Source organism: Cydia splendana, chromosome 19 (genome assembly GCF_910591565.1).
Source record: "Cydia splendana chromosome 19, ilCydSple1.2, whole genome shotgun sequence".
NCBI lineage: Eukaryota > Metazoa > Arthropoda > Insecta > Lepidoptera > Tortricidae > Cydia > Cydia splendana.
Genome location: NC_085978.1, coordinates 4,536,556 through 4,564,109, shown reverse-complemented (window position 1 = coordinate 4,564,109; position 27,554 = coordinate 4,536,556). Strand labels below are relative to the sequence as shown.

At 38.8% G+C, this 27,554-nt stretch overlaps 1 protein-coding gene across 1 annotated transcript; it reads right to left on the bottom strand.

The window, feature by feature from the left end:
* Positions 1-17: 17 nt before the first annotated feature.
* LOC134800189 (luciferin 4-monooxygenase-like) lies at positions 18-25,745 on the bottom strand. The gene is made up of 11 exons (XM_063772677.1): positions 25,608-25,745; positions 16,804-17,011; positions 12,523-12,718; positions 10,637-10,777; positions 9,982-10,132; positions 6,869-7,003; positions 5,116-5,247; positions 4,378-4,458; positions 4,108-4,254; positions 2,766-2,931; positions 18-352 (listed from the first exon to the last, which is right to left on the bottom strand). Exons 1-11 carry the CDS (start codon positions 25,716-25,718, stop codon positions 225-227), a joined length of 1,596 nt encoding a protein of 531 aa, XP_063628747.1. The 5' UTR covers positions 25,719-25,745; the 3' UTR covers positions 18-224.
* Positions 25,746-27,554: the final 1,809 nt, after the last annotated feature.

Sequence of the window (27,554 nt, the reverse complement as noted above, 5' to 3'; positions counted from 1 at the left end):
TTTTTTTCTTGTATTAGAATCGAAAGAGCTGGAGGGATTCTGAGTGGAAATAACATAAAAATTCCAAAATCTAAAATGCAAGTTGGGGGTACAACTTTAAATAGAAATGCCCTAATACCAGGGTAGCTGGTTATTTGTATTAAGAGAATATAGAGATGTCCAGCTTGCCCACCGCAGCGGCGTGCGAAACCGCGTCCAATGTGAAGACCGTCTTTTAAGTAAATTCATATCTGTTGGGCCTCCCTGGCCAGTTGTTTCACTTTGGCCTTGGCGACCTTACCGTTGGACGTCATCGGCAGCTCGTCCACGAATACCACGCCGCCGCGCAGTTGCTTGTGCTCCGACAGTTTACCTGTTACAGAGAAAGTATAGATGTAAAGTGTCATTCTATGGAACTTGCTAACTATGTAAACAAAAGTCACTAGTAAATTCACCATTCAGAGACAATGAGGAGGAAAACTGACATTTTATCCCGCCAGGCGGCACCTTCATTATAAGTCCACTGTCACTGTCAAATTACATACATTTTTTCAAATAAATTGTAAACATTCTTCTTTTTCTCCAAAATACTCCAATATTTTGCGACAAATTGTGGAAATATAGGATCTTTCTTTTTTCCCAAGGACCCGATATGCATAAATCGGTGAGAAAAAGCTTTAGGTATCAAAAACTAAGGCAAATGCCAAAGACCGATTTTATAGGCATCATTTTAGGGAAGTAAATATTTTGGAATGAGTAAATACACAGATAAGCTAAGTTTTAATGAATAGTACCTACATCATTTAGGGCATGGCTTGGTCACACATGATGTACTCCAGATGCATCACGACTATGTGTACCTATCTGATGTGTCGTAGGGCGGGCGTATATGAAACGCCTTCTTGTACATCCAGGTGATCCAAGTATACACCAAAGCTTAGTTTTCGATCGAACACTTGTAATATAAAAGGAAAAACTGCACGTGAGCCTTCGAAAATTTGAATAAACGGTAAAATACACAAGATAACCTCAAATATATTAAGTGATTATCTTTGTAGTATCAAATCAGCCTTTTTTCTACCAATTGTAGCAATTCTCCTTCGAAGCTCGGTTTGCAGTTCCCGTACAGTTATAAATGAATACATTTTTCTTGATAAATCGCAAGTATTAGTAAAAAATTCGCAACTATACCTACACTTGTCACAAATCGTAAACAATGACGGATTGCTGGGGCGAATGTGGGGCGACATCTGTCCTAACCTTTCAGTGTGTAGTGGAGTGTGCTCAAGCCATAAAAAGGTCAAATACGGCGTTCACTGAATAAGAGATTTCCTTTGGTAGAATCAATTTTTGTGTTCCTGTAAAATGTATTTAAGAAGTGGAGCCACCCAGATTTTTGATGCAGGTGGCGGGTGGGGGGGGTTTTAAGGATCGGTGACGTCTGAGGTTAATATTTTTTTAAGTATAGGTTTTATGTCAAGTTTAGTATCATTTTCAACGAAATCAAAGATGTAGACATAGATTTCATCTAAATCGGTTCAGCCGTTATTGATTTCCCATACAATCTTACACCTTCCTTTTCACTTTTGAGAGATATTTTTTTGAATAAAAAGTATCCTATGTTCTTCCCCGGGACTCAAAATATCTCTATACCAAATTTTATTTAAATCGGTTCAGCGGTTATTGGATCCCCATACAAATTTCCACCTCCCTTTTCACACCCTTAAGGGATGATTTTGAGATTAAAAGTATGCTATGTTATTCCCTGGGACTGAAACTATCACTGTACCAAATTTTAACAAAATTGGGTAAGCGGTTTAGGCATGAAGAGGAATTAAAAAAAAAGTATTTTTTTCATATTTTATGTGTTTTTACTTCGGAATGGTGGCATTATGATATCATAAATGAATTCGGCATCTCCGATTTATACGAAAACGATACCAAACTTGCCCTAGTAGCTTAAATGACAGATATCAAGATCAAGTTGAGAGCCCCTCCCCCCCCTAAAAATTGACATCAAAAATCTCGGTGGCTCTACTTCTTAAATCCATCCTGCCAAAGGAAATCTCTTCTTCACGCAACGCCGTATCCTACCCCCAGCACCTTCCGCTAGTGCCTCCTCATTTCAATATGGCGGTTTGTTTACATATATAGTTAGCAAGTTCCATAGAATGACATGACACTTTTAGTGCATATTTGTTTTCCATCGTATTTTCTCGGAAACGTTCGTATATTTGTCATGCTACTTCAGTCAACCTCAGTACTTTTTGTACCGACTGACTAAAATAGCATGACACGTTCATATTACGTTTCCGTGAAAATACGATGTACCTACAGTGCATAATTATTATTTTCCATCGATGGAAAATAATTATGCACTGTAGGTACATAAACCTCAGCACCATAATCAATAGTTTAAAAAAGTTCTCCTCGAGAACTTAGATCTCTCGAGGCAGAGGTGTAGGGTTAGTTAGAGCTGGTGTAGCTTTATTTGATGTTCATAAGCGCATTGTGATATGCCTACTTGAATAATAAACTATCTTTATATTCAACGGCACATAAATTCATCTCTAGCTCTAGTTTCTATTCGCGTTCTCTCTCAACGATTGTCATTTTGGCTAGGGCCTCTGAATCAGGGGCGTATTTACAGGGCCATCCGAGCCATGGCCCGGGGCACAAACTTTGCATTTTATTTTTCTTTCTTGACTTCTGGGGCGGCGAAACGTATTGGCCCGGGCGCCAAATTTTAAAATACGCCCCTGCTCTGTGTCCGTGGATATACTCACTTGCTACCAGGTCCTGAATCTCCTGAGCAGTGACTGTAGCCCCGGGTTTCCTCACGACCACCGCCACCGGCCACTCCCCGTCCACGGGGTGTTCCAAGCTGGTCACACACGCCTCCAGGACGCCATCATGTTTCTGTATCACCTCTTCTAATTCCATAGGGACGACCTGTGTCAATTTTTTTTTGGTTTCGGAGAAAAAACATTGCATGACTTGCATGAGTAATAGCTGCATCAAAGAGAATTTGAAATAGAGGAATAATGTAGGTAGTCAGTACATTAACTGCCATCTTTCGACACACATGATTAAAACTTTTAGAACGCCATTTGACTTTGATCCTTATTTTTTTCACTGATATGTGTTAAGTTTGTTAAATGTCAAAAAGTATCGCCATCTACTCGAGGATAAGCCAAATGAATGGTGCCATTTTTTCGAGCGACAAGTATTTTTTTTGACAATTTTCCTCTAGTCTAAATTATCTTTGGCTGCATGCATGGCTTTTACAGCTAAATAATTATGTAGGTATTTCCAACTAACAAGAGTAGCCAAATCAGTAAGTCGGAAAGCCAGGAAGGTTATCTTTCGGGGTGACAATGGACCGGTTTTAATGCCGATACCGAAGGTTCGGTTTTACCTTAGTTTCGGGCCAAACCGAGACTTTTATAGATGGTTTAAAATCGTTGAATACAATGTCAGTGAGCTTTCTAGACATACGAAAAATGTTAACCCTTTACCAGGCCCCTAAGAACTAGCGTGTACTGTATATATTGTTACAACCGTATTGAGCGCCTTGTAAAAAATGTATTTACGAAAGTCGGAGATGTTCCTTTAAACCAGAAATAAAAATGTCGGTTACAGTTATCCCATCGCCTGTCTATACGTACTGTATATATTGTTACAACCGTATTGAGCGCCTTGTAAAAAATGTATTTACGAAAGTCGGAGATGTTCCTTTAAACCAGAAATAAAAATGTCGGTTACGGTTATCCCATCGCCTGTCTAAGTAATTAACTGTCATACTCGATTTTGTCTTATTATATTCTTGATCAGGCGAAGGGATTCAGTGATTGATATAATGTTTCGTAGTAGATTTGGAGTTAAAACCTGACTACGGTAACCGATATAATATGTGGGAGGAATATATCTCTTCGCCTGGTAAAGGGTTAAACCTATAACTCATGCAGGTGGTATAAATTCTCACCGTTAAATACGATGTTGTAAGTTTCGGCGCGGCAATTTTTAGAACCATCTGCAGAAACATGATTTTGATGCCGAAACCTGCTGTATCGAAACGTCGGTCGGTCACTTCACTAGTAATAAGATCACCTTAACTTTGAATCTTACATGGTAAGAGCGGAACTTGACGAGCATCTTCAATCTCTCCACGAAGAAGAAGAATCCGTTCTCGTCTCTCCGCAGTAGGTCGCCCGTCTTGTACCAGCCGTCGGGCGTTATCGCCTTTGCTGTCTCTTCCGGGTTCTTATAATACTCCTGGAGAATCACAAAAAATTAGAGAACATCGCCTTTATGATAAACATAGGTACGAGTACAAGCATGTGGTAAAAATGATGGAAGCAAATTAAAGAAAATTATCTCATAAATGTTTCTACGTACAGTGAACCGGGGTCCTTTGGTCCAGAGCTCTCCGGGAACGTTGGGTTCCGTTATTGTTTCTCCCGTAACCGGATCTACTAGCTGGGAATAAACATGAAGAAAATTAAAATTGCCATTCACGGGTGCCATTACCGTGGTGATTTAATTATTAGACTTATTGTTATTTTATTACCTATACCTATAGGTATCGGCACCAGAGTTGAGGTCACGCCACAGGTCTAGAGGGTACCTATTTTACAAGATTGTCTGTTGGAATGTGAACGGTTTTTTTACTTAGGTGACGAAATTCGGAAGGATGTCATTGGAAGTATTTAATTCAGACTTAATGTGCGCTTGCGTAAATTATTTGTTTTTGTGACCAGCAGTGGCGTAGCGTGAACTAATCTAGCTGTGGACGAAGTCGCATCTGCTAGGCCCTTTTCTGTCACTGTACCCGAAGGGGCCTCGCGCGAGGCCCCCCTTGGGGCGCGAGGCCGTGGGCGACGGCCCACTTCACCCACGCCTAGCTACGCCACTGGTGATCAGTATATTCCAAAGAGAAGGTAAGTATAATAGGTAGCATATATTCTAAAATGTAACCACCTAATATATTCTAAAATGTAACAGGTAGGTATCTTTAAGCATAAGCTTCACTCACGTCGTTCATTTTGTTGTTTATTAAGTAAGTACCTAGTTTTTTCAAGCCGCTGTGACAACAAATGCGTGAGACAACAATATCCTCTATAGTTATTGTATTACCTTGACTTTATTATGGGGTGTTTCGACGCCGCAGTTCCCAAGCGGACCCTCGGGCGCCGGCCGCAGCACGGGGCCCGTGCACTCTGTCTGCCCGTATGCCTCTGTCACTACCGCATCTGGTCGAAGTGCTGCCTGCAAATCAGTAGCTGCTATTAGCTACCCCCTAGGCGCCAGACCATCAACATTTTCAACTTCAACTTCAACTTCAACATTTATTCAGCAAATAGGCCACAAGGGCACTTTTACACGTCAACATTGAATTTACATACAAGGAAAACTAATAACAATACATCAACAATTTTATAAAATACAAGTAACTGCAACTACCAATTCAAACTAACGTATTACAATTACATAGAGATGTATATGGTCTCTTAACGTCGAATTACATAAACAAAAACTATAATAATAATTTAAAAAAACCGGGCAAGTGCGAGTCGGACTCGCGCACGAAGGGTTCCGTACCATAATGCAAAAAAAAAACAAAAAAAAAAAGCAAAAAAAACGGTCACCCATCCAAGTACTGACCACTCCCGACGTTGCTTAACTTTGGTCAAAAATCACGTTTGTTGTATGGGAGCCCCATTTAAATCTTTATTTTATTCTGTTTTTAGTATTTGTTGTTATAGCGGCAACAGAAATACATCATCTGTGAAAATTTCAACTGTCTAGCTATCACGGTTCGTGAGATACAGCCTGGTGACAGACGGACGGACGGACGGACGGACGGACGGACGGACGGACGGACAGCGAAGTCTTAGTAATAGGGTCCCGTTTTACCCTTTGGGTACGGAACCCTAAAAATAATACAGATACAAAAACACAAGTAAAATCTATAATATTTAGAGGTGTAAATGTCTCTAGGTGTCAGAACTATAAGATTATATAGTTTATCAAATTATCCTTAGAGATGTATAGGGTCTCCAAGAGTCAAAATCCTGTATAATTAACACATTCATTAAGAGAAAAGAAACATACTCGTACGAGAGCAGAATGTGGCGTCTCACTGTAATTTAACTCAAAATTAAAGTTACTAAGTATAATAGCTCGTGTTAGCTTAAACAGACCAGTACGTCTACCACCAGTTTTGACATTGACATAACGCTCCCGTCTACGTAATTTACTTTCTGTACATCTCGTTTGCACTAATATGCGAGTACGAGCGAGATGCATAGAAAGTAAGTTACGTAGACGTGAGCGTATATATCAATGTCAAAACTGATGGTAGACGTACAGTTTCCACAAACAGCACCCGTTCACGAGTATGGCGCGTATCTCAGCCATCGCCCCTTAACCTTCATTCGGGAAAGTGGCGACCCGATCAACGACGCCACCGTAAGCAAAGATTTTTAAGCGAGCATGACATGTTCAAGCTACCGGCCTATATTAATTTCAGCTTTCAAACCACGTGTCAAGTTTTGTACATTTGATGGTGGTTTGTTATTATTAATTTTCGAGGCGAGAGGGTGGGAACATTAACTGTGTATACGGAAAATACGCATGTAGGTAGTACAGTCCGGGTCTGGGCCGTGGCGTCGGACACTTCAGTTTTCATATAAAATAGAAAGCATCAAGTGATCACCGATCACCCATCATAGAAAACGAGGCTTCGGAATCGGAAGCCTCGACCCGGACCCGGGCCGTTCTAACGTGAGTCATTCTTAATGGATTACTATTTACTGACTAGCACGTTATAATAAGTATAAGTAAATAGTTGCATTGTATTGACCAATAGAGGTAAAAACCTAAATACCTTTAGATCGACGAGGAGGTCTTTCTGAACACAAGCTCCACCGAGGACGATGGTGTCAAAGCAGGTCAGGTCACAGGGTTTCTCGTACTGCAGGATGCGGTGCAGGATCGAGGGCGTGCTCATCAACACTATTGGCTGGAACCACGAAAAAAATTACGATAAACATCCGTTACCGTAACCCAGGGATGTTGCGGATGCAGATTTTTTGACATCCGCGGAAGCGGATGCGAATATTTAAAGGCTCACATCCGCGGTTGCAGATGCGGATGCGAATACTCGCAACATCCCTGCCGTAAACTTAGGTAACTTTAGTCCACAACTTACAAACTATTATCCAAATTCAAGTTCCAGTAATATGTATTAATATTTTTCAAATTATGTTGAGTATCAAATGTAGAAAAAGCATTAGTACAATATCTAAGCTCCAAAATAAATGTAACGAGTACTAAATCAAAAAGGCTCGTTTAATAACCAAGGTTAAAACCTGGACCATAAGGAATTGTATCTTTAAATAGGACTATAATAGTTAATCTGAGTTTACGGTAGGTACTTTGTGCTAAGAGGGACAAAAAAATATATATTGTTTCTCTTTTTTATGATATAAGAGGCAAACGAGCAGACAAATCGCCTGATGGTAAGCTATCACCGTCGCCCATGGACATTTGCAACATGTTTGCAACACTAGAGGGATTATGCGATGTTTATGCCATTATTGTTTCCACCTAGTCGCGATTCTACACAATATGAATTCCACGCAGCTGAAGTTTATCACGAGCGTTATTCTTCACCGTCATTATTTCAGCACAATCTTGACTCTACCTAGTAGCGATTCTACACAATATTTATTCCACACATCTGCAGTTTATCACATGCGTTATTCTTCACAGTCATTATTTCAACACAATCTTGACTCTACCTAGTAGCAATTCTACACAATATTTATTCCACACATCTGAAGTTTATCACATGCGTTATTCTTCACACAAATATATTACTATACAATCGTCGCAACTCTTATTAATGTTCGACATCGGTCACATTTCTGGTAAAAAGGCACCTTATATGAGTATTTTTTTTTAATAATAAGGTATTAATACTAACTACTAAGAAACAGTTTTCATATCAGAAATAAACTTCACTGGCCGCAGTGGCCTCTTGTCAAAGCCATTGTCTTGTTTCACGTTATCGCAATTGTTCACGGATCAAAATAAATTAATTTCTACTGCTTAAAGTTACTAAAACCGGAAAAATGGAGGAAAATGAAATAGTGTTCATAAAAAGTGAAAAAGGAAAGGACGTTCTATTAAAAAGTGATTACAAATATTATTTTAGGGGTAACCGTAAGAATGGTACTAACTGGCGGTGTGTAAATTCGTTATCGTGCAGTGCTTCAATAACCATTGATAAGGAGAAGAAAGGTGTTCTGAGAAATAGTGCACATATGTGTAAACCCAATCAATTCCAAAATAAAGTAGATATTTGCCTACATAACTGTAGGGAAAAAGTTGTGAAGACCATGAAATCTATTCAACGCATATTTGAAAAGGAGTTTGAGGCTTTAAAAGACGAAGCCTCTCTCAGCGAATCTAAAAAGATTCCCGAATTCAAAACTCTAAAAGACGCATTGTACAAGCGGCGATATGAGGCATTGATGGTCGAAAAAAGTTGTTTCGGAAATATCGATGACATCACGTTACCCCCAATTATTTGTGAGGATTTGCTGATAAGCGACAAATACAATATCTATATATTTGCTACACCTCTAGCTAGAGAGACCACACAAAAGACTACGAGTTTTTTAGGCGATGGGACTTTCAAGGTCACACCTTCGCCGTTCTTCCAACTATATACGCTGCACGCGGACTTAAAAAAATATGCAGATGAGGATACCACAATAGTACCCGTAGTTTATGCATTGTTACCCAACAAATAGCAGAATACATACGAGCTGTTATTTTCAACACTCAAGGAAAAACTGTCACTAAGTACCTATCGTACAATTTAAAAGTGATTTTGAGCTGGCGGCCATAAATGCCTTAAAACAAGTTTTTAAAAATGTGGCCATAACTGGATGTTATTTTCATTACCAGCAGAGTATTTGGAAAAAATCTGAAGAGCTTGCAGTCACTAACCATCCAATTGGTGAAGGCATTACAAGGCAGCTATGTAAATTAGCGTTATTTCCGCCAGCGGAAATTCCTGATGGTTTGCGTGTGATTACTGACCGCATGCCTAATACTGACGTGTTTACTGACTTCATAAAATACTACAACCGAGAGTGGATGAACATAATAAGACCCGAGATGTTTAGTTGTCATAACCAATTAAATAAAACGACTAACTTTCTGGAAGGGTGGCACCACCGTATTAATGTTAGATGGAGTAGCATGGAGTAAACTAAATCCCATCAAAAACATTACCATATAAAATGATGCAAAGATCCTTTCCTTTTTCGCTTTTTATGAACACTATTTCATTTTCCTCCATTTTTCCGGTTTTAGTAACTTTAAGCAGTAGAAATTAATTTATTTTGATCCGTGAACAATTGCGATAACGTCAAACAAGACAATGGCTTTGACAAGAGGCCACTGCGGCCAGTGAAGTTTATTTCTGATATGAAAACTGTTTCTTAGTAGTTAGTATTAATACCTTATTATTAAAAAAAAATACTCATATAAGGTGCCTTTTTACCAGAAATGTGACCGATGTCGAACATTAATAAGAGTTGCGACGATTGTATAGTAATATATTTGTGTGAAGAATAACGCATGTGATAAACTTCAGATGTGTGGAATAAATATTGTGTAGAATCGCTACTAGGTAGAGTCAAGATTGTGTTGAAATAATGACTGTGAAGAATAACGCATGTGATAAACTGCAGATGTGTGGAATAAATATTGTGTAGAATCGCTACTAGGTAGAGTCAAGATTGTGCTGAAATAATGACTGTGAAGAATAACGCTCGTGATAAACTTCAGCTGCGTGGAATTCATATTGTGTAGAATCGCGACTAGGTGGAAACAATAATGGCATAAACATCGCATAATCCCACTAGAGAAGTTGTAAGTACTTACTAGAGAGTCTACTTTTTACCGGCCTTCCCCATGACTTACCCTATATTTATTGATAATGTCAATAACATGTTCTGCAGTAGCAGGCGCCGAGGTCTGGACCTTGATCTGGTTCTGTGCGGGCATGCAAATCGCATTGAAGTAGGCTGACACCCACTGAATGGCTGACAAATTCAGAGCAGGCTTTAAAGTTCTGAAAATCAACATCATCACTATAGTGGGTCTAACCAAATTTGTCAGTAAATAAGAACAAAAAGTCTATACTCATCCTTTTCTTTTGGGTGCTAGTACTAGTGTAAGACAAAGATAGTATGATGCTCTCTGTCTATGATTGAAATGAGACAGTCATTTCACGAACTATATAAGCGAAGAGAATTTAAATAGAGATCTCTATTGTCAAAGTAAATTTTGTAGTCACAGCGAATCTCTTTGATTCTCTCATCTTCCTCTTCTCATCTTTTCGAGCGATGGCGCCATACCTTTGGCCTACACTCGAGTAGATGGCGACACTTTTTGATAGGTATTTAACAAATTTAACACATATCAGTGAAAGAAGAAGGATCAAAGTCAAATGGCGTTCTAAAAGTTTTAATCATGTGTCGAAAGATGGCAGTAAATTTACTGTGACTACAAAATTGTCTAGATATACTAAATTCTCTATGCTATAAGTCTGCACACAATTTGTTTGGGATCTTACTTTGAAGTGTGCACCGCTTCATACATTTTGATGACCTTGATGATGGGGTGATGCTTTATGGCTGCAACTTTCGGGTACCCAGTGGACCCACTAGTGGCCACTACAAACGCAAACACTTTATCCGTGTCGAAGTCGGCTACCCTAAAAATAACATGAGTTCGGTATAGTTTAGCCTGCAGCGACTTGGCAGCGACAAAGTGTAGCATCGCCACCATTAACGACATTTTTAGGGATCCATACCTCAAAAAGAAAAAAAACGGAACCCTTAACGGATCACTTATGCGTCTATCTGTCCGTCTGTCCGTATGTCATAGCCTATTTGCCTCGAAACTATTGGAGATCGGACCAATTAAATTGAAATTTGTTACATAAACTTTATTTATAATAGTTCATTAGCATACACGGTATGTTTGGGATAGTGACGCAATCACAAATGATAGGTACGATAAGTGTCGAGTCATGCTCAGTTGCATGTTTTTCATTTAAATCCAAGTTCTGTTTTAGAAGGTGAACTGTGAACAGTCTGAAATTGTTAATTTGTTATTTGTCAAGACGTAGGTAGTAACAGCAACCTTCTGACCATTTTAAGCCTTTACGTTGTTGTTATCGTAATAATGATAAGCATTATGCTTATCATTTTAGAAGGTGAACTGTGAACAGTCTGAAATTACGTTAATTTGTTATTTGTCAAGACGTAGGTAGTACCAGCAACCTTCTGACCATTTTAGGCCTTTACGTCGTTGCTATCATAATAATGATAAGCATTATGCTTATCATTTTAGAAGGTGAACTGTGAACAGTCTGAAATGTGTTAATTTGTTTTTTGTCAAGACGTAGGTAGTAACAGCAACCTTTTGACCATTTTAGGCCTTTACGTCGTTGCTATCATAATGCTTATCATTATTATTATGAATCAAGGTTTATGAATTATTATGATGAATAAAGGTTTATGAATTATTAGTTAAGCGTCACACGAACCTATAATAATAGTCGTCGCTGGTCGTCGCTATGTACAAGCGAAGTTTGCCTCTCATTTTAAAATGATATGGAACTTGGGATAAGTAAACATTCAAGTAAGTAGTTTCTGGCAGCTTTCGTTGCTAAATACCTATTAAGGCTCCGTCACACAGGCGCGTTTTGCGGGCGGCGCGTGAGCGGGGCGCGCCGCTTTTTCATATAAAACGCTCACGCCGCGCTTACGCCCCGCCCGGAAAACGTGGCTGTGTGACGGAACCTTTAGAGCGAGGAGAAGTTTTATAGCTCTAAAGGGGCCCACTGATTAACAGTCCGCCGGACGGTATCGGCCTGTCAGTTAGAACAAAATTTTGACAGTTCCGAACAACTGACGGGCCGATACCGTTCGGTGGACTGTTAATCAGTGGGCCCCTTTAGTATTTTTCCAACTCGATGGGTACGCTGACAAGTGTCAACTCAATACAATTTTGCGAGATTTGGCGTTTAGAGGTTACAAATTATATACAGGTATCCTGTCACCCTTTGCACCCTACCCATAGAATTAATATAGACTAGAACAACTGTCAATCTTCAAAAGTGTGACCAAAAATGAAATGCAAGTCTTTGAACCCGCGACCTCTATTTTTATACAATGGCACTTACTGAAAATCGTCTATAGATTGGTCGCTGGCATGATACTGTTCTATCAATTCGGTCATCGTGTTCCCGCTGCCATCAAACGTGACTATCCTCGTGGTCAAGCCCAACTCTTCCACTGCTCTTCTGTAGTCCTGGTATGAAGACTGCTGGCAAAAGGCGATCTTTGCCTTTATGGAAGAGTTATAGAGAGCCACAAAGCGATTCGATGGCGAAGGGCAAGCTATTGTCACCTTGGCTAGGCCGCCTGTCTATCTTTAAACAATTGCACTTACTGAAAATCATCTATAGATTGGTCGCTGTCATGATACTGTTGTATCAATTTGGTCATCGTGTTCCCGCTGCCATCAAACGTGACTATCCTCGTGTCCAAGCCCAGCTCCTCCACAGCTCTTCTGTAGTCCTGGTATGAAGACTGCTGGCAAAAGGCGCTCTTTGGCTCAATTTGCTTGAACAGCTGTTTGATTTCGTCTGGAAAGCGTTGTGAAGATTAGGTATAACTTATAAGCAGAGATGTGAAAAATACTTTATAAAAAGTATTTAAATACAAAATACAAATACTTCCATGATATACTATTTCAAATGCAAAATACAAAATAGTTTTTGAATTTGTATTTAAAATACAAAATACGAAATAGGTATTTTCAAAATACTTTTTTTAAATACAAATAATTTGCGATAAAATGTACTCTGAATAGCGAATACCTAGTCTGAATTAAAAAGTATTTCTCGGAATTTCAGAGTTGAAAATACTCTTTATTCTTTGAAAACAGTGTGTCAATCAGTCCTCTATCTAAAGTGTAAATTTCTAGTTGTTTGCTCATATTACCCGGTAGGATGGATGGATGATGTTTTTAACGGCCAATTTTTAAAAGCATTAATTTAGATTTGTAATGTTTTACAGCTAGTATAATGCCTCTCGTTAGTGTGATGAAAACGTCTCGTTTGTGTTTCACCAGGGCAGAAAAGTTTGTTCTCCTCTCGTGCCTTGAAACCCTCGCAACACTCAAGATTCCACTTTTTTAACCACTCGCTACGCTTGTATTCATGTGCGACGTTACAAAACAGATTCAACAGTTCCCTGTTAAAAGAATGAGAGAGTTGCCAGGATCAGAAGAGATTGTAAACTCCTACCTACATTACCTACTATAAAGTATTTTGTATTTTGAAAATAGAAAATAGGTCCCAAAAACTATTTCAAATAAAATACAAAATAGTTTTCCTCAAAAGGTATTTAAATACAAAATACAAAATAGGTATTTTGCATTTTGTATTTGCATTTTAAATACAAGTATTTCAAATAAGTCACATCTCTGCTTATAAGGTATGTTTTATAGGTATAGCTTTAACATTTGACCGTCAGATGTTGGCACTAAAGGGGCCCATAGATTACCAGTTCGCTGGACGATATCAGCCTGTCAGTTAATCGCAAACAGTTCCGAACAACTGACAGGCTAATATCGTCCGGCGATCTGGTAATCAGTGGGCCCCTTAAGACCGTTAAATAAGTGCTAATAAATAGTTATTTGTCGCAGCAGAGCACGGTGTAATGTCTATATGAAAAGAAAATCGTGCGAATTTGACAATCACGTCATAGAATAGAATTTCATTACGCTAATTATTGTTTTTTTTCTGTTATGATGTGTGTACATTTATATTGTGTGTCATTGCAGCTGTCAAATAAATGATTTATCTATCTATCTATCTATCTATTAAAGTTGACGTTAACACAATGCAGTTATGGCCATGGTATAATAATATACTCCGCCTGGTACTCCATTCCCGTCTTTTCTAGGTCACCTAACTGACACGGGCCTACGTCATCATGCGACAGCGCTATATGATAATATGCGATAGCGCTATATATAGCGGCCATGTTGTTGTGACGTAGGCCCGTGTCACTCTGGGAATGGAAGACCATGTTTTATTAGACTATGGTTATGGCGTAATATGGCGCCGCATTAAGGATGACTCACGAGACCGCGACCGCGCCGTGTCCGGGCCGGAGCTTCCGGCGCATCGTTTTTCTATGGAAAGTATCCCGTGATCGCCTGTTATGTCATAGAAAAGTAAGCGCCGGAAACTCCGGCCCGGTCTAACGTGAGTAGGTAATCCTTTATACCAGTCATTCAAGCCTATTCGGATTTCGAGATAATCACAAGATCTTGAGACGATTTAGAGATCAACTAGATCTACATTAGATATCGACTAGATGTGACTTGGATATCTAAGTCATAACTTGTCGAAATCGTTCAAGAGGACCTCCAGAATCGCGGAAACGTCAAATTTGACATATCTATCTTACAAATATCTTTAAATTATCCGTATCGTAACTTGTTGAAGTCTAGTAGAAATCTAATTCATTTTCTGAATCGAGCCGATTGTCGCCAAACCGGCAATCAAACTCGGGGCCACGATTTTGTCTAAATATAGGTATCTTTTGTACAAACAACAAGACTGGTAGGTTAGGTACTAGCAATAACTAGGCGTAGGTTATTTACATAATAATAACATATAGAATTCCTATAGGAAATGATAATATAAATTCAATAATAACCGCAAAAAACAAGTTACATTAATCATGATTAAATTAAACACTGATAAAGAAGTCAATAACAGCATGTTTATTAAGTATCTAGTAAAATAATATCATTGATTTTATAGGATTGCATTACTAAAATAAATATTTATATAGGTAATCAAATTATATCTAACGACCTACATACAACGAAAACTTCATAAACTACCATACTATTCGAGTATTCGATTTGTTAGGTTATGGTTAGTACCGTCCTTAGGTACGCAGAGTGAACTGTACGGTTACCATCAGTTTGTCAGTGACATAAACGCCGTCGAGAACGTAATTTACTTTCTATACATCTCGTTCGCACTCGCATATTAGTGCAAACGGGACGTATAGAAAGTAAATTACGTTCTCGACGGCGTTTATGTCACTGACAAACTGATGGTAACCGTACAGTTCTTGATTGGTTGCATTTACATATTTAGTATAACTGTAAGTAAATACATCTTAACACACAGGTCTTTGAACTGACTTAGTATTTAATTACTTTATAACTATATTATCTAGTTTATCTACCCTATATTTACTAAAGCGACATCAAATAACGGGCCTCAATTATCGCAAGTCCGCTCTTGTAAAGTATAGCTTATACTTATCACGAAATAATAAACATTGTATTGTATTAATTGCATCTTAGATGAAAATTGATTACAGTGATTGGATGCTAGTGCGGAAAGTATGTCATTACTTCACGAGTACCGAGATATATAGTTTTCGTATTCTTACATTAACAGTAGGTTTTTATGTTGATTACGACGTTTAAAGGAAACTAATATTAACACTCATCAATAATATGAATTGGAACAAGTATAAATTAAAAAAAAATGGAAAAGTGAAAAGCACAAATTCGCGAAAACCAACTTTCCGCACGCTAAACAGCTACGTAAAGTAGCACTTTTTGAGCAACTGTATTAAAATAGTTATTTACGATACAAGTGCGGAAAAGAGGAAATTCGAAACGAGTGGCGATAAATTAAAACACGACCGAAGCGAGTGTTTTAAATCGACACGAATTGCGAATTACCTATTCGCACGTGTATCGTACGTTTTACAATACATATGGCCCTTTAAACTTTTGACATCGCACGAAAAGTGCTATTTTACGCACTAGCGCGGGAAAATAGGACCTACTGTAAAATAATTTACAGTGTCTAGATTCGAAGTCGCATTCCTACAATAGTCAGACTAGTCTCATCATCTTCCTCGCGTTATCCCGGCATTTTGCCAAGGCGCATGGGAGCCTGGGGTCCGCTTGGCAACTAATCCCCAGAATAGGGTATTTTCTGACTACTAGTCAAATCAGTTTCTTTTTTCGAACTGTCTAAACGATTTTGCTACTACGGAATTTATATGAAACACTAGCATGTGACGTCACGATCAAATTACCTACTCATTATAGTTTTATACGGGTTTTAAAATAGAAATTGTGTCTAAAAATAACTGCTGTCTACGTTTCTCTATTAATCTTCTGGTGCTTTATTTCATGCATGGAGCAAAATAATTTATTTTAAATACAGTCAAATACCCTATTGGCGTATGCAATAGTCAGACTAGTCTACCGTATGATTTGTATCTCCGTTTTAAAACTCACGGGTCTTTCGAGCCCGTTTTTAGGGTTCCGTACCCAAAGGGTAAAACGGGACCCTATTACTAAGACTCCGCTGTCCGTCCGTCCGTCCGTCTGTCACCAGGCTGTATCTCACGAACCGTGATAGCTAGACAGTTGAATTTTTTACAGATGATGTATTTCTGTTGCCGCAAAAAGTACGGAACCCTCGGTGGGCGAGTCCGACTCGCACTTGTCCGGTTTTTTTAAGGCGTGCGGGGGGATACCTATAGATCTTACGTAAAGGCAGTTTAGAGAGATTTGATGTTTTTTTTATGCAATAGTCAGCAAAAGAGCGGACGAGAAAAAGTGTTTCTCCGAAGAGTCGCAACGCAGTAGCAATGCCAGTCACTTCCGCAGTCTTACCAAATTTGAAAAAGGGGTCAACACCACTGATAGGATACCCGTTCATAAGGGCGGAGTAGAACGGCATGTGGAGGTCCAGATGGTTGTCCCCGCCCAGCGCGAGCACGTCGCCCGGCTTCAGGCCCAGGGTCCGCAGACATTTGGCCAGGGTCGTGGCGCGAGTGAGAACCGACCGTCTGGTTTCCTCTTCGCCTGTTGCTGCGTCTATCTGTAAATTGGGATTGTTTTTATCATTTCGATCTAACACCACTTAGAGTGAAGCGTAGGATTACTGCCCTTTTTACCGCAGTGAAGCCCGATTTTCATTTCTTTTCGAACCGCACCAGGGTCGGCATTCGATTCGACAGTGTGTTGACGCTTTTAATTATACTTACCTATTGTATTCATCTAAATATTGTATTTTGTATTAAATAATTTTCATGCCTAAACCTAACCTAACCCACTTTTCTAGTAGCATTTGGTTTCTGTAAAGGTCGCAGTTCTAACCTAACCCACTTTTCTAGTGTAGCAGTTGGTTTTTGTAAAGGTCGCAGTTCTAACCTAACCCACGATATACGGATCAAGCTATTTAACTCTGCATGTCATTTGGAATGTAATCGATGTAATCATTAATGTAAAATTTCTATGAACAAACTACCTTTATAATGACACTCTCACACTTTGTTCTGTTCAAATCGTTGCAAAGTTAGCTTAGACGGACTCTATCTCTCTCTATATATGTACATACACGCCTGTCACATCCATCATCATCATCATCATCATCATCATCATCATCATCATCATTGGCCTTCGCGTTTATTACAGACGATTTATGGTGTAACCCCGACCGTTTTTGGTCGCTCAATAGAAGGATGTGTCTAGACACATGTCACATCCACAGCACTTATAAAAGCGCCAGTCACACAGGATGCGGATAATCATCTACTGATGGACATAGGTAACTACATTGATCATTCTCATGGCTACATTTTAAGTATAGGATGGTATAGGTACTTAATTAAAACCAAAATATTATTTTGCTAATCCGCGAAAAGATAACGTGCTAGTCAATCAGTGCTAACCCGTTATACTTACTTGCGTATTTTTACATGCAATTAATATTTCCACCCTCCCACCGCAAAAATAAATACGCAAATAAATATAACAAACCACCACCAAAAGAATAAACCTCGACACGTGTTTCGCCTCTCTACAAGGCATCCTCAGGAGTTGTTGACGGTCTGACGCCCGGCAACGGAATGACCTGTCTAGAATGGTCGGCCATATTTATACCTTGACCACTCCCCCTACCGTGCAAGTGTGAGTGAGATGGAAAAATTCGTAATAACGGCGATGACGCAACATTCAATTGTTCGTTAAGAATCATGCCCCTATTGTTGTACCTAATTATTTCCAGTTGTTCCAGAACACCCAAACGCAATCCCTTTTCGCAAACATGTAAAATATCAAAAGAACGATTCTCAGATAAAGTGTGACCTGTATCTAATAAGTGCTTTGCAAAATTGGACTTCTCTGGATGGTTATGTCTATATGACGCAACATGCTCTTTATACCTAGTAGTGAAACTACGGCCCGTTTGCCCCACATACACTTTATTGCAATCGTCACAGGTAAGCTTATAAACTCCAGACTTTTTCCCATTCTCGATCTTATCTTTGCCATTGCAAAGCTTTGAGTGCAAAGTATTATTTGTCTTAAAGGCCACAGGAATGTCGTTAGACTTCAAAATTTTGTAAATTGCATCAGACAACTTGCCAACATAAGTTATGCTCGCTTTATATTTTTTAATCGGTTCAGAGGATCGTGCCGCATACAACATAGTGTTGACCATACTATTCCGCTTTTTTCTGATGATACCATCCACAACAGACTTATCGTAACCATTCGAAAATGCTAAGTGATAAATATTATTTAATTCAATCTGATAGTGTTCATCAGAAAGAGGCACAGTCAACATTCTATGCACATAACAATGAAAAGCAGCCAACTTATGCTGCCACGGATGCGTGGAAGAAGCCGGGATAACTGTATCGGTATGTGTAGGCTTACGGTAAATTTTGAACTGATGCCTGTTGTTTACTTTAGTGATTGTTAAATCTAGAAAATTCAATGAGTTGTCTTGCTCTAGTTCCTTTTAAAACTTAATTTTTGGATGCTTACCATTAATTTCAGCAATAAATGCATCCCCCAAATCTGAAATAATTTTGTTTCATACAAATCGCTGTTAGATCTATCAATTCATCTACTTCCCCTGGATGTAAACGTTGCCTTTCAAAAGGACTTGTCTCTTATAATGGAAGCCGAATGGAGCCCAGTTCCAGCCGAAATATTGCTTGAAAAATAGCTTGCAGTTAATAGAAAAGATCCAGGACATTAACATACCAGATAATGCTGTTCTTCTTTCATTGGATGTAGACAGTTTGTTTACAAATGTGCCATATGGAGAGACTTTGGAGATTATTAAGGGTCTTTTTGAAAGGCAACGTTTACATCCAGGGGAAGTAGATGAATTGATAGATCTAACAGCGATTTGTATGAAACAAAATTATTTCAGATTTGGGGGACAGTATTATTTGCAAAGTGATGGTTTGGCTATGGGTTCACCACTAAGTCCTTTAATGGCTGATATTTTTATGGACCATTTTGAGAACCAGCATATTGTGGGCAACAATAATATATTATACTATTTTAGATACGTGGATGATTTGATTATTTGTTGGACGGGTAGTATGGGCCTGCTGGATGCATTTATTGCTGAAATTAATGGTAAGCATCCAAAAATTAAGTTTAAAAAGGAACTAGAGCAAGACAACTCATTGAATTTTCTAGATTTAACAATCACTAAAGTAAACAACAGGCATCAGTTCAAAATTTACCGTAAGCCTACACACACCGATACAGTTATCCCGGCTTCTTCCACGCATCCGTGGCAGCATAAGTTATCTGCTTTTCATTGTTATGTGCATAGAATGTTGACTGTGCCTCTTTCTGATGAACACTATCAGATTGAATTAAATAATATTTATCACTTAGCAGTTTCGAATGGTTACGATAAGTCTGTTGTGGATGGTATCATCAGGAAAAAGCGGAATAGTATGGTCAACACTATGTTGTATGCGGCACGATCCTCTGAACCGATTAAAAAATATAAAGCGAGCATAACTTATGTTGGCAAGTTGTCTGATGCAATTTACAAAATTTTGAAGTCTAACGACATTCCTGTGGCCTTTAAGACAAATAATACTTTGCACTCAAAGCTTTGCAATGGCAAAGATAAGATCGAGAATGGGAAAAAGTCTGGAGTTTATAAGCTTACCTGTGACGATTGCAATAAAGTGTATGTGGGGCAAACGGGCCGTAGTTTCACTACTAGGTATAAAGAGCATGTTGCGTCATATAGACATAACCATCCAGAGAAGTCCAATTTTGCAAAGCACTTATTAGATACAGGTCACACTTTATCTGAGAATCATTCTTTTGATATTTTACATGTTTGCGAAAAGGGATTGCGTTTGGGTGTTCTGGAACAACTGGAAATAATTAGGTACAACAATAGGGGCATGATTCTTAACGAACAATTGAATGTTGCGTCATCGCCGTTATTACGAATTTTTCCATCTCACTCACACTTGCACGGTAGGGGGAGTGGTCAAGGTATAAATATGGCCGACCATTCTAGACAGGTCATTCCATTTACTTTAGGGTAATGAGAAATAGGGCCGGATTTTTCTGGCCGACTCAGATTTCTATGTTAAAAAAAAAAAAAAAAAAAAAAAGACAGGTCATTCCGTTGCCGGGCGTCAGACCGTCAACAACTCCTGAGGATGCCTCGTAGAGAGGCGAAACACGTGTCGAGGTTTATTCTTTTGGTGGTGGTTTGTTATATTTATTTGCGTATTTATTTTTGCGGTGGGAGGGTGGAAATATTAATTGCATGTAAAAATACGCAAGTAAGTATAACGGGTTAGCACTGATTGACTAGCACGTTATCTTTTCGCGGATTAGCAAAATAATATTTTGGTTTTAATTAGTATGGATTTCCGCAAAGTAACGCCTGATTCTATTCACTATTTGGTATAGGTACCTATAATAGCACCAATATTACGAATGTTACTTCCACAGTCTAATTTTAACGCTGTACTATATATATGCAAAATACAATTCGTACAATTCTGAGAAAGCGCGCGGATTCTATATTGAAGTTTTATATTAATTGCTGTTTGAATAGGAATAATCTTATATTATAGTCCAATTGGGTACTTTCCTCTACTTAAAATAAATAATTTCACATTTCGCACGAAATAAAACACCAGATAATTATTAGATAAACATAGATAGCAGTGATTTTAACCACAATTTCCATTTAATATACTTATCGGATGTAATGTAGCGGCCCCCTTTTTTTTAAATACCTGTCGTTAAATTTAAATAATCACGATTATTTAGCAGTGGCGCTAGTGTGCACGTTGATGGGCTCTTAAGTTGAGAACAACGTCTGAGTCAAACACTTATGCCAGGATCGCACGTACCGAGTAGAGTGGCGAGACAGTAAAACGAAGTATGAAATTGTTACTCGGTCGAGTAAAATTTCCATACTCCGTGTTACTGTCTCGCCACTCTACTCGGTACGTGTGCCAGCTGCATTAAAGATAGTACAGAAGAACAATTCACACGGTAACATAGCTTTATTGTATGTTATGTTCAATACTGGGACAGGGTGCTATTACAAGTCAAATGCAACCCAATACTAACTCTTTAAAAGCCTTATTTAAATATTTCCATACAATGGAAAACTACCTACGCTTTACACAAAAAAAAATATGACAAACACTAAGAACGTCTGAATTTACGTAGGCATATATATGCATATACATAATATGAAATTTAATATAAAAAGTAGGTGAGTTGACCGTGACGTCACTATACACGTTTTCATATAAATTCCATATTAGCAAATCGTTTTGACAGTTCTAATAAAAACTTTTTACAAAAAAAAGCAAACCGACTTCAAAAAGGATGAAATAAAATATTATCCTTTTTGAAGTCTATGCGTTACCAACTGATATGTTTGAAGTCGGTGCCAAGCCAAATTTTGAAGCATACCTACCATGATTTTGGTGCGATTCGATAAGGATGTACCTACGTTGGATTGCCTTACACGACGACAATGAACGTACTTTCTGTAGGTACAGTCGACGTTAAAAATATGTTTACACTTTTCGCCTTATTACAAAGGAGTAAGGTGCAAAAGTGTAAATATATCTTTGACGTCGATTGTATCTAAAGCCCCCTCCAGACTATGCGCGTGAATCGCGGGCGAAGCCGCGAACGCGAGTGTGGAGTCGATTTCGCAGGTCTGCGTTCAGGACTCCACACTCGCGTTCGCGGCTTTGCGCCGCGATTCGCGCACGAGTGTGGAGGAGGCTTAAGAACACACCTCAGAACACACGATCAAACCTTCTTGGCGCAGTCTGTACCATGTTTGTCGGCACATTAGTGGAAATTCAATGCATTTTTATGCGTCGTATTTTTTAAAGAGCATTTCTTACTAATGCTCGAACAGTCTATAGCACGCAAGTGTGACATTGGGACTGAGTAATTTCCCGTCCCTTATCCAGAGGACTACATTTCAAAATATAAAACAATTTAAGAAATTTACCTTCTTGCCAAATTTCACCTAGAGCGGTTCAGTTGTTTAGTCTTGAAAAGGCGACAAAGAGGCAGACAAAATTACTTACACATTTGTAATAGTTATTAGTGCAGTTCTAATGGGATTTATAGCCATAAAGCTGATTATTTTGACTGGTATTGTTACTACTTGGCTTGGCACCGACTTCAAACATATCAGTTGGTAACGCATAGACTTCAAAAAGGATAATATTTTATTTCATCCTTTTTGAAGTCGGTTTGCTTTTTTTTGTAAAAAGTTTTTATTTTTCCATTTTTAGTTTTAACGCATTGTTAAGAGCGCGACGCATGAATGAAAAACAAGATCATGTTTAACACTAAATTCGTGTACCTATTACTTTAATAAATATGTATGTAATCAGGAATTTTCTCGAGTCCGTCTGGGAAATTATAATTCCTGTCACTACTACACTAAATCCATCCTCCGCCCCGCCACTGGCCCAATCCCTCAACGCCCCGATCACTCAACCTCACAGCGCATCAACCCCTGATCCAGGAACCCCTCGACCCTGAACCAGGAATTTTCTCGAGTCCGTCTGGGAAATTATAATTCCTGTCAACTAAATCCATCCGCCCGCCCCGCCACTGACCCAATCCCTCAGCCCCCCGATCACTCAACCTCACAGCACATCAACCCCTGATCCAGGAACCCCTCGATCCTGAACCAGCAACCCTTCAACCACCATTCCCCAACCCGTTAATCTCTGACCCCTTAACTCCTAACCCTAACCCCCGATCAGTAGCCTTACCAGCTTACCACGAGTTTGACATTGATATATTCGCTAGCATGTGTGTAACTTACTTCCTATGCATCTCGCTCGTACTAACCTTAGTGTGAGCGAGATGCATAAAAAGTTACATTTAGATGCATAAGACGTTAGCGAATATGTCAATGTCAAACTCGTGGTAAGGCTACAGTTGCAGTACATCAAATTGGTGGTTTTCGGAAGCAAATGCTCGAGTTACTTTAGAAAACCCCGAAATCACTTAACACGTGCCTTTAAAAATTGAGGAGTTCCCTCAATTCCTCATGGATTCCATCATCAGACCAGAACCAAAAATAATACGGAAACACCTTGGAGGTAACTTCTTCCAAACAAAAAAAGAATTACTCAAATCGGATCACAGGTGCCGGAGTAATCGGTGAACATACTTACATTTAAAGAAATCATCATCATTATCATCAAAATAATCATCATCATCAGGTCTACTTCATCAAATTAGTGGTTTTCGGGAGAAAATGCTCGAATTGCTTAAGAAAACGCCCAAAACACCATGCATGTGCCTTTAAAAATTGAGGAGTTCCCTCAATTCCTCATGGATCCCATCATCAGAACAGAACCAAATTAAAATGGGACCAACTCGGAGGTAGCTCCTTTCAAACAAAAAAAGAATTACTCAAATCGGACTACGGATGTCGGAGTAATCGGTGAACGTACATAGAAAAAAAAAAAAAAAAAATAGCCACAACCGAATACAGAACCTCCTCCTTCTATGAAATTGAAGTCGGTTAAAAAAGAAGCTGATTTGACTAGTAGGAAAGTAGCCAATTGTGTCGCTTGACTTCAAACTCGGATAAATCCATTTCGACCTCTTAAGAAATATCTACCCTATTAGAATAGTATGCTTCAAAACTCGTCCATGTCTTTCCTGTAGACATCGCAAAGTTAAGGGAAGTTAAAGCTAATTTTTACGCTGCATCCTTACAGGCGGGATACATTTTTTCAGTCCTTGTGAGACTCAAATAAGAAAACAGGATAGGGTAAATCGTCAATTACTGGCCACCGGTTAATAACTGGCCATCTTATACTAAACAGTGGCCAGTAATTGACGAATTACCCTATTACAGAGGAACCTCGATAGCACGAATCTGAAGGGAAACGCCAAAAAGTTCGTGTTAACGAGTTTTCGTCTTACAGAGGGTATGGACTTAGAGAGGTTCTTATAGGTTATTATTCATCTTAAAGAGGTTTTGAGTTACAGAGGTAAAATTAATGAAAAATTCGTATTAGGGAGGTAAATATACATACCTACGCATAAAGTGCGGTCTTATTATTTTCTTCGAGTTACATACAGAGGGTTTTTGATAAATAATTTCGAGATATGATGATGATGATGGTATCCTGTTATCCCTCATCAGGGACATAGGGCTCTCAGAAGGGTTCTCCACTGTTGTCGATCCTGCGCTGTCTCTTCGAGTTTCTTCCAGTCGAGGCCAGCGGATGCCACCTCTTTGTTGACTGTGCGCCTCCAGGTGGTACGTGGACGACCGGGTCTTCTTTTTCCAGAGGTTTGCCAAGACAGACCTTGTTTGGACAAGTGGTTTCGAGATATAGAGGTGATATATGAATACGGCTATTTTTCGAGTTATAAAGTAGGTCAAATTTCAGTTTTCGAGTTATGGATGTTAAATTTGTACTAAGATAGCCGTGAAAGGAATATCGTTGATTACTTCGTCCTAATGAGGTTAAATATTTCGAGTTATGAGGTTTTGGGCTTTGAAGGGAAGGGAATGGCATTTTAAATAATAATAATTATAGTAATTTAAATTGTAGTTTTCTTAATTACTCGTAATGCATGTTAATTATAAGATGTAATAATGTTTTGAAAAGATGTGTCCCGCCGAGTTTGTTGCCGGTCCCATATTGGGATACCCTCCTCCAATTGAGGGGGGATTTAAATCTTCTCGGGGCAGAGGCTGGGCAGAGGTGTACGGTTGGAGCCGGTAAAGGTTTATTTGACGTTCATAAGCGCATTGTAATATGCCTACTTGAATAAACTATTTTTTATCTTTATCTTTATCTTTATTTCATGTTAACGATGATTTCGTCTTTTCGAGGTTCGAGTTAGCGAGGTTCCACTGTATAATATCAATGTATATTATGTATGTGACATCTTATAAGCATTGTTCGACTTGAGCCGTATAACGGCATTTTCACAATCTAGTGCGGATTGTTAGTCGTCTTCTCCTACTGGAGATTCTTGCAATTCTTATATTTAAAAACTAGTTTCGTTTTGTATTCATTGAATTGATAGACAATGGAAAAAAAAACTATTAAATAATAGTTACGGTACTATTTTTAGTTAGCGGTGGCGGGAGTTTTTTTTTCACTAACCTGACAGATAGCATCTGGATCCTTAAGCATGCAGTCTCTAAAAAGATGTCCCAAGTGATAATTCTCGTTATTCTGACTGTTCGCTGGTACTTTTTTCGACGTTTCACTCATGATTTTTTATTATACACTCGTATAGAATGCTCGGATGTGACCGTTACATACACGTCACGTCGACGCGAGATCGTACGCTGAATTACGAGTGTGCTCTGTTTTGATAGGTTAATGCTCGCGCTTAGATAATTAGATCACCTTGTATTTGTAGATGGAGCAAATCGTAGCTTAGCTTAAAAATACAGCGCAAGTCAGAATTGCTTACTTTTTCAGAAGAGAAAATTTGCTCTAATCATGATGAGAATTGGTGTCCGGTAAAGTTATATCCATTGATGGTGGGTTCCTTCTACATCGAATGGTCTCCGAGTGGGCAATCCAAGGAAAAAATATCTCCCAATCTCCTCTCTCCTGGGATTGTGCAAACTCGGATTACACGCATGTATAGCAACAATTTTACGCCACTATGCCCACTATGCTTCTCTGTTTGGCCTAAAGGTTGACTGGTAGGGAATGCCGTGTAGCATTAAGTCCGTCTTTTGTCACTGTTTATTTTTTACTGTGCAATAAAGTTTAAATAAATAAATTTAGGACCAAATGAGGGTATTAAAACGATTTCCAGCTTGCTGGGAACTAATTCCTTAAAACGCTTTTTTGGACCTAATTTGATTGGCCTATAGCACCCTATAGTGACCGCGAGGCGTTTTATAATGCGAAGTCTAGGGGAGGTAGTCAACGTATATACTTATGCGATTGCGACATATGTGAATGGGTGGAGCGTTTCCATTAATAATCTTTTAAATTAAAACTAGTGTCCGACCGAAACATGTTTTTTGGCCGAAACCGAAACCGAAAATTCAGCTTACCAGCAAACCATAACTGAAACTTTTGTAGACTTGTTAAAATCTTTGAAAAAATATCATAAAATAGCTTTTATACACATATAAAGACTGCGTCGACTTCAGTGGCGCCCTAATTAGGGGTATTTTCTAATAAACCGATGAATTTCTTTATACAAAAATCACTATAAGTACCGTAAAATGGGGTGAGTAGGGACAAAACTGACATTCAAGTCCCTATAAAACTTTATTTTTATATGTGGCAAACTGATTTTTATACATAATAAATGTTCCAGTCGTTTGAATTTTAGTTTTTACATGATTTTGTGTAGTTCCATTTCATAACTTTAGAGATAAACACGAAATAGTAGGAAATCCCAGCTGTTTCCCACTAAGGGGATTTTTGAAAATTGTTGGATCGGCACTTTGGGATTATGAACATTATAATAGCTTGATGATTTGTTATTATAATATATAATTTACGTAGCAGTAGCCTGTAAAAACCAACTCACCCCTCTGTCATCTCTCCTCACCCCATTCACCCAACTGCCCTCGTAATCGCTACTCACCCCATTTTACGGTATTAATATTGTTGTCCACAACTTTGGTCTTTGTCACATAGTGTAGTTTCATAGTTTCATAGAACGAAGTACCTAGCTTTTTCGTCGAGGCCGAATGGTTGGCCGATTCTTGGCTGACTCATGATTTTTTGGACGAAACTGGCCCAAGCCGAATCCGAATCTTCGGTCGGACACTAATTAAAACTGGACAATCTTTATTTAGCTGGCGGCTTCTAAGCTGGTGGTCGTGGATTAAACCCCGGCTTGTAGAAATGGATTGCTTGGGACATATAGGAATCTCATTTGATATAATTTTATTTAATTATAAGGTAGATACACACATTAAAAAGAAAAATAAACTACTAACCTATCTATAAAATAAAACTAAATTAAAACTAAAAACTAGGGATGTACCGACTAGTCGCCGACTAGTCGGGAAAGCCGACTATCCGGCCACATTTGTAGTCGGTGATTAGTCGGCGACTAGTCGGCAAAAATGG

Bases quoted from the DNA above. Each gene is read 5' to 3' on its own strand.
- LOC134800189 (XM_063772677.1), bottom strand. From the start codon at position 25,718: ATGAGTGAAACGTCGAAAAAAGTACCAGCGAACAGTCAGAATAACGAG. The intron at 7,004-9,981 runs GTAAGTCATGGG...TCGTGGTTCCAG, and splicing joins ACATTATCAATAAATATAGG to CCAATAGTGTTGATGAGCAC. The intron at 4,459-5,115 runs GTAATACAATAA...GTTTATTCCCAG, and splicing joins CACCCCATAATAAAGTCAAG to CTAGTAGATCCGGTTACGGG.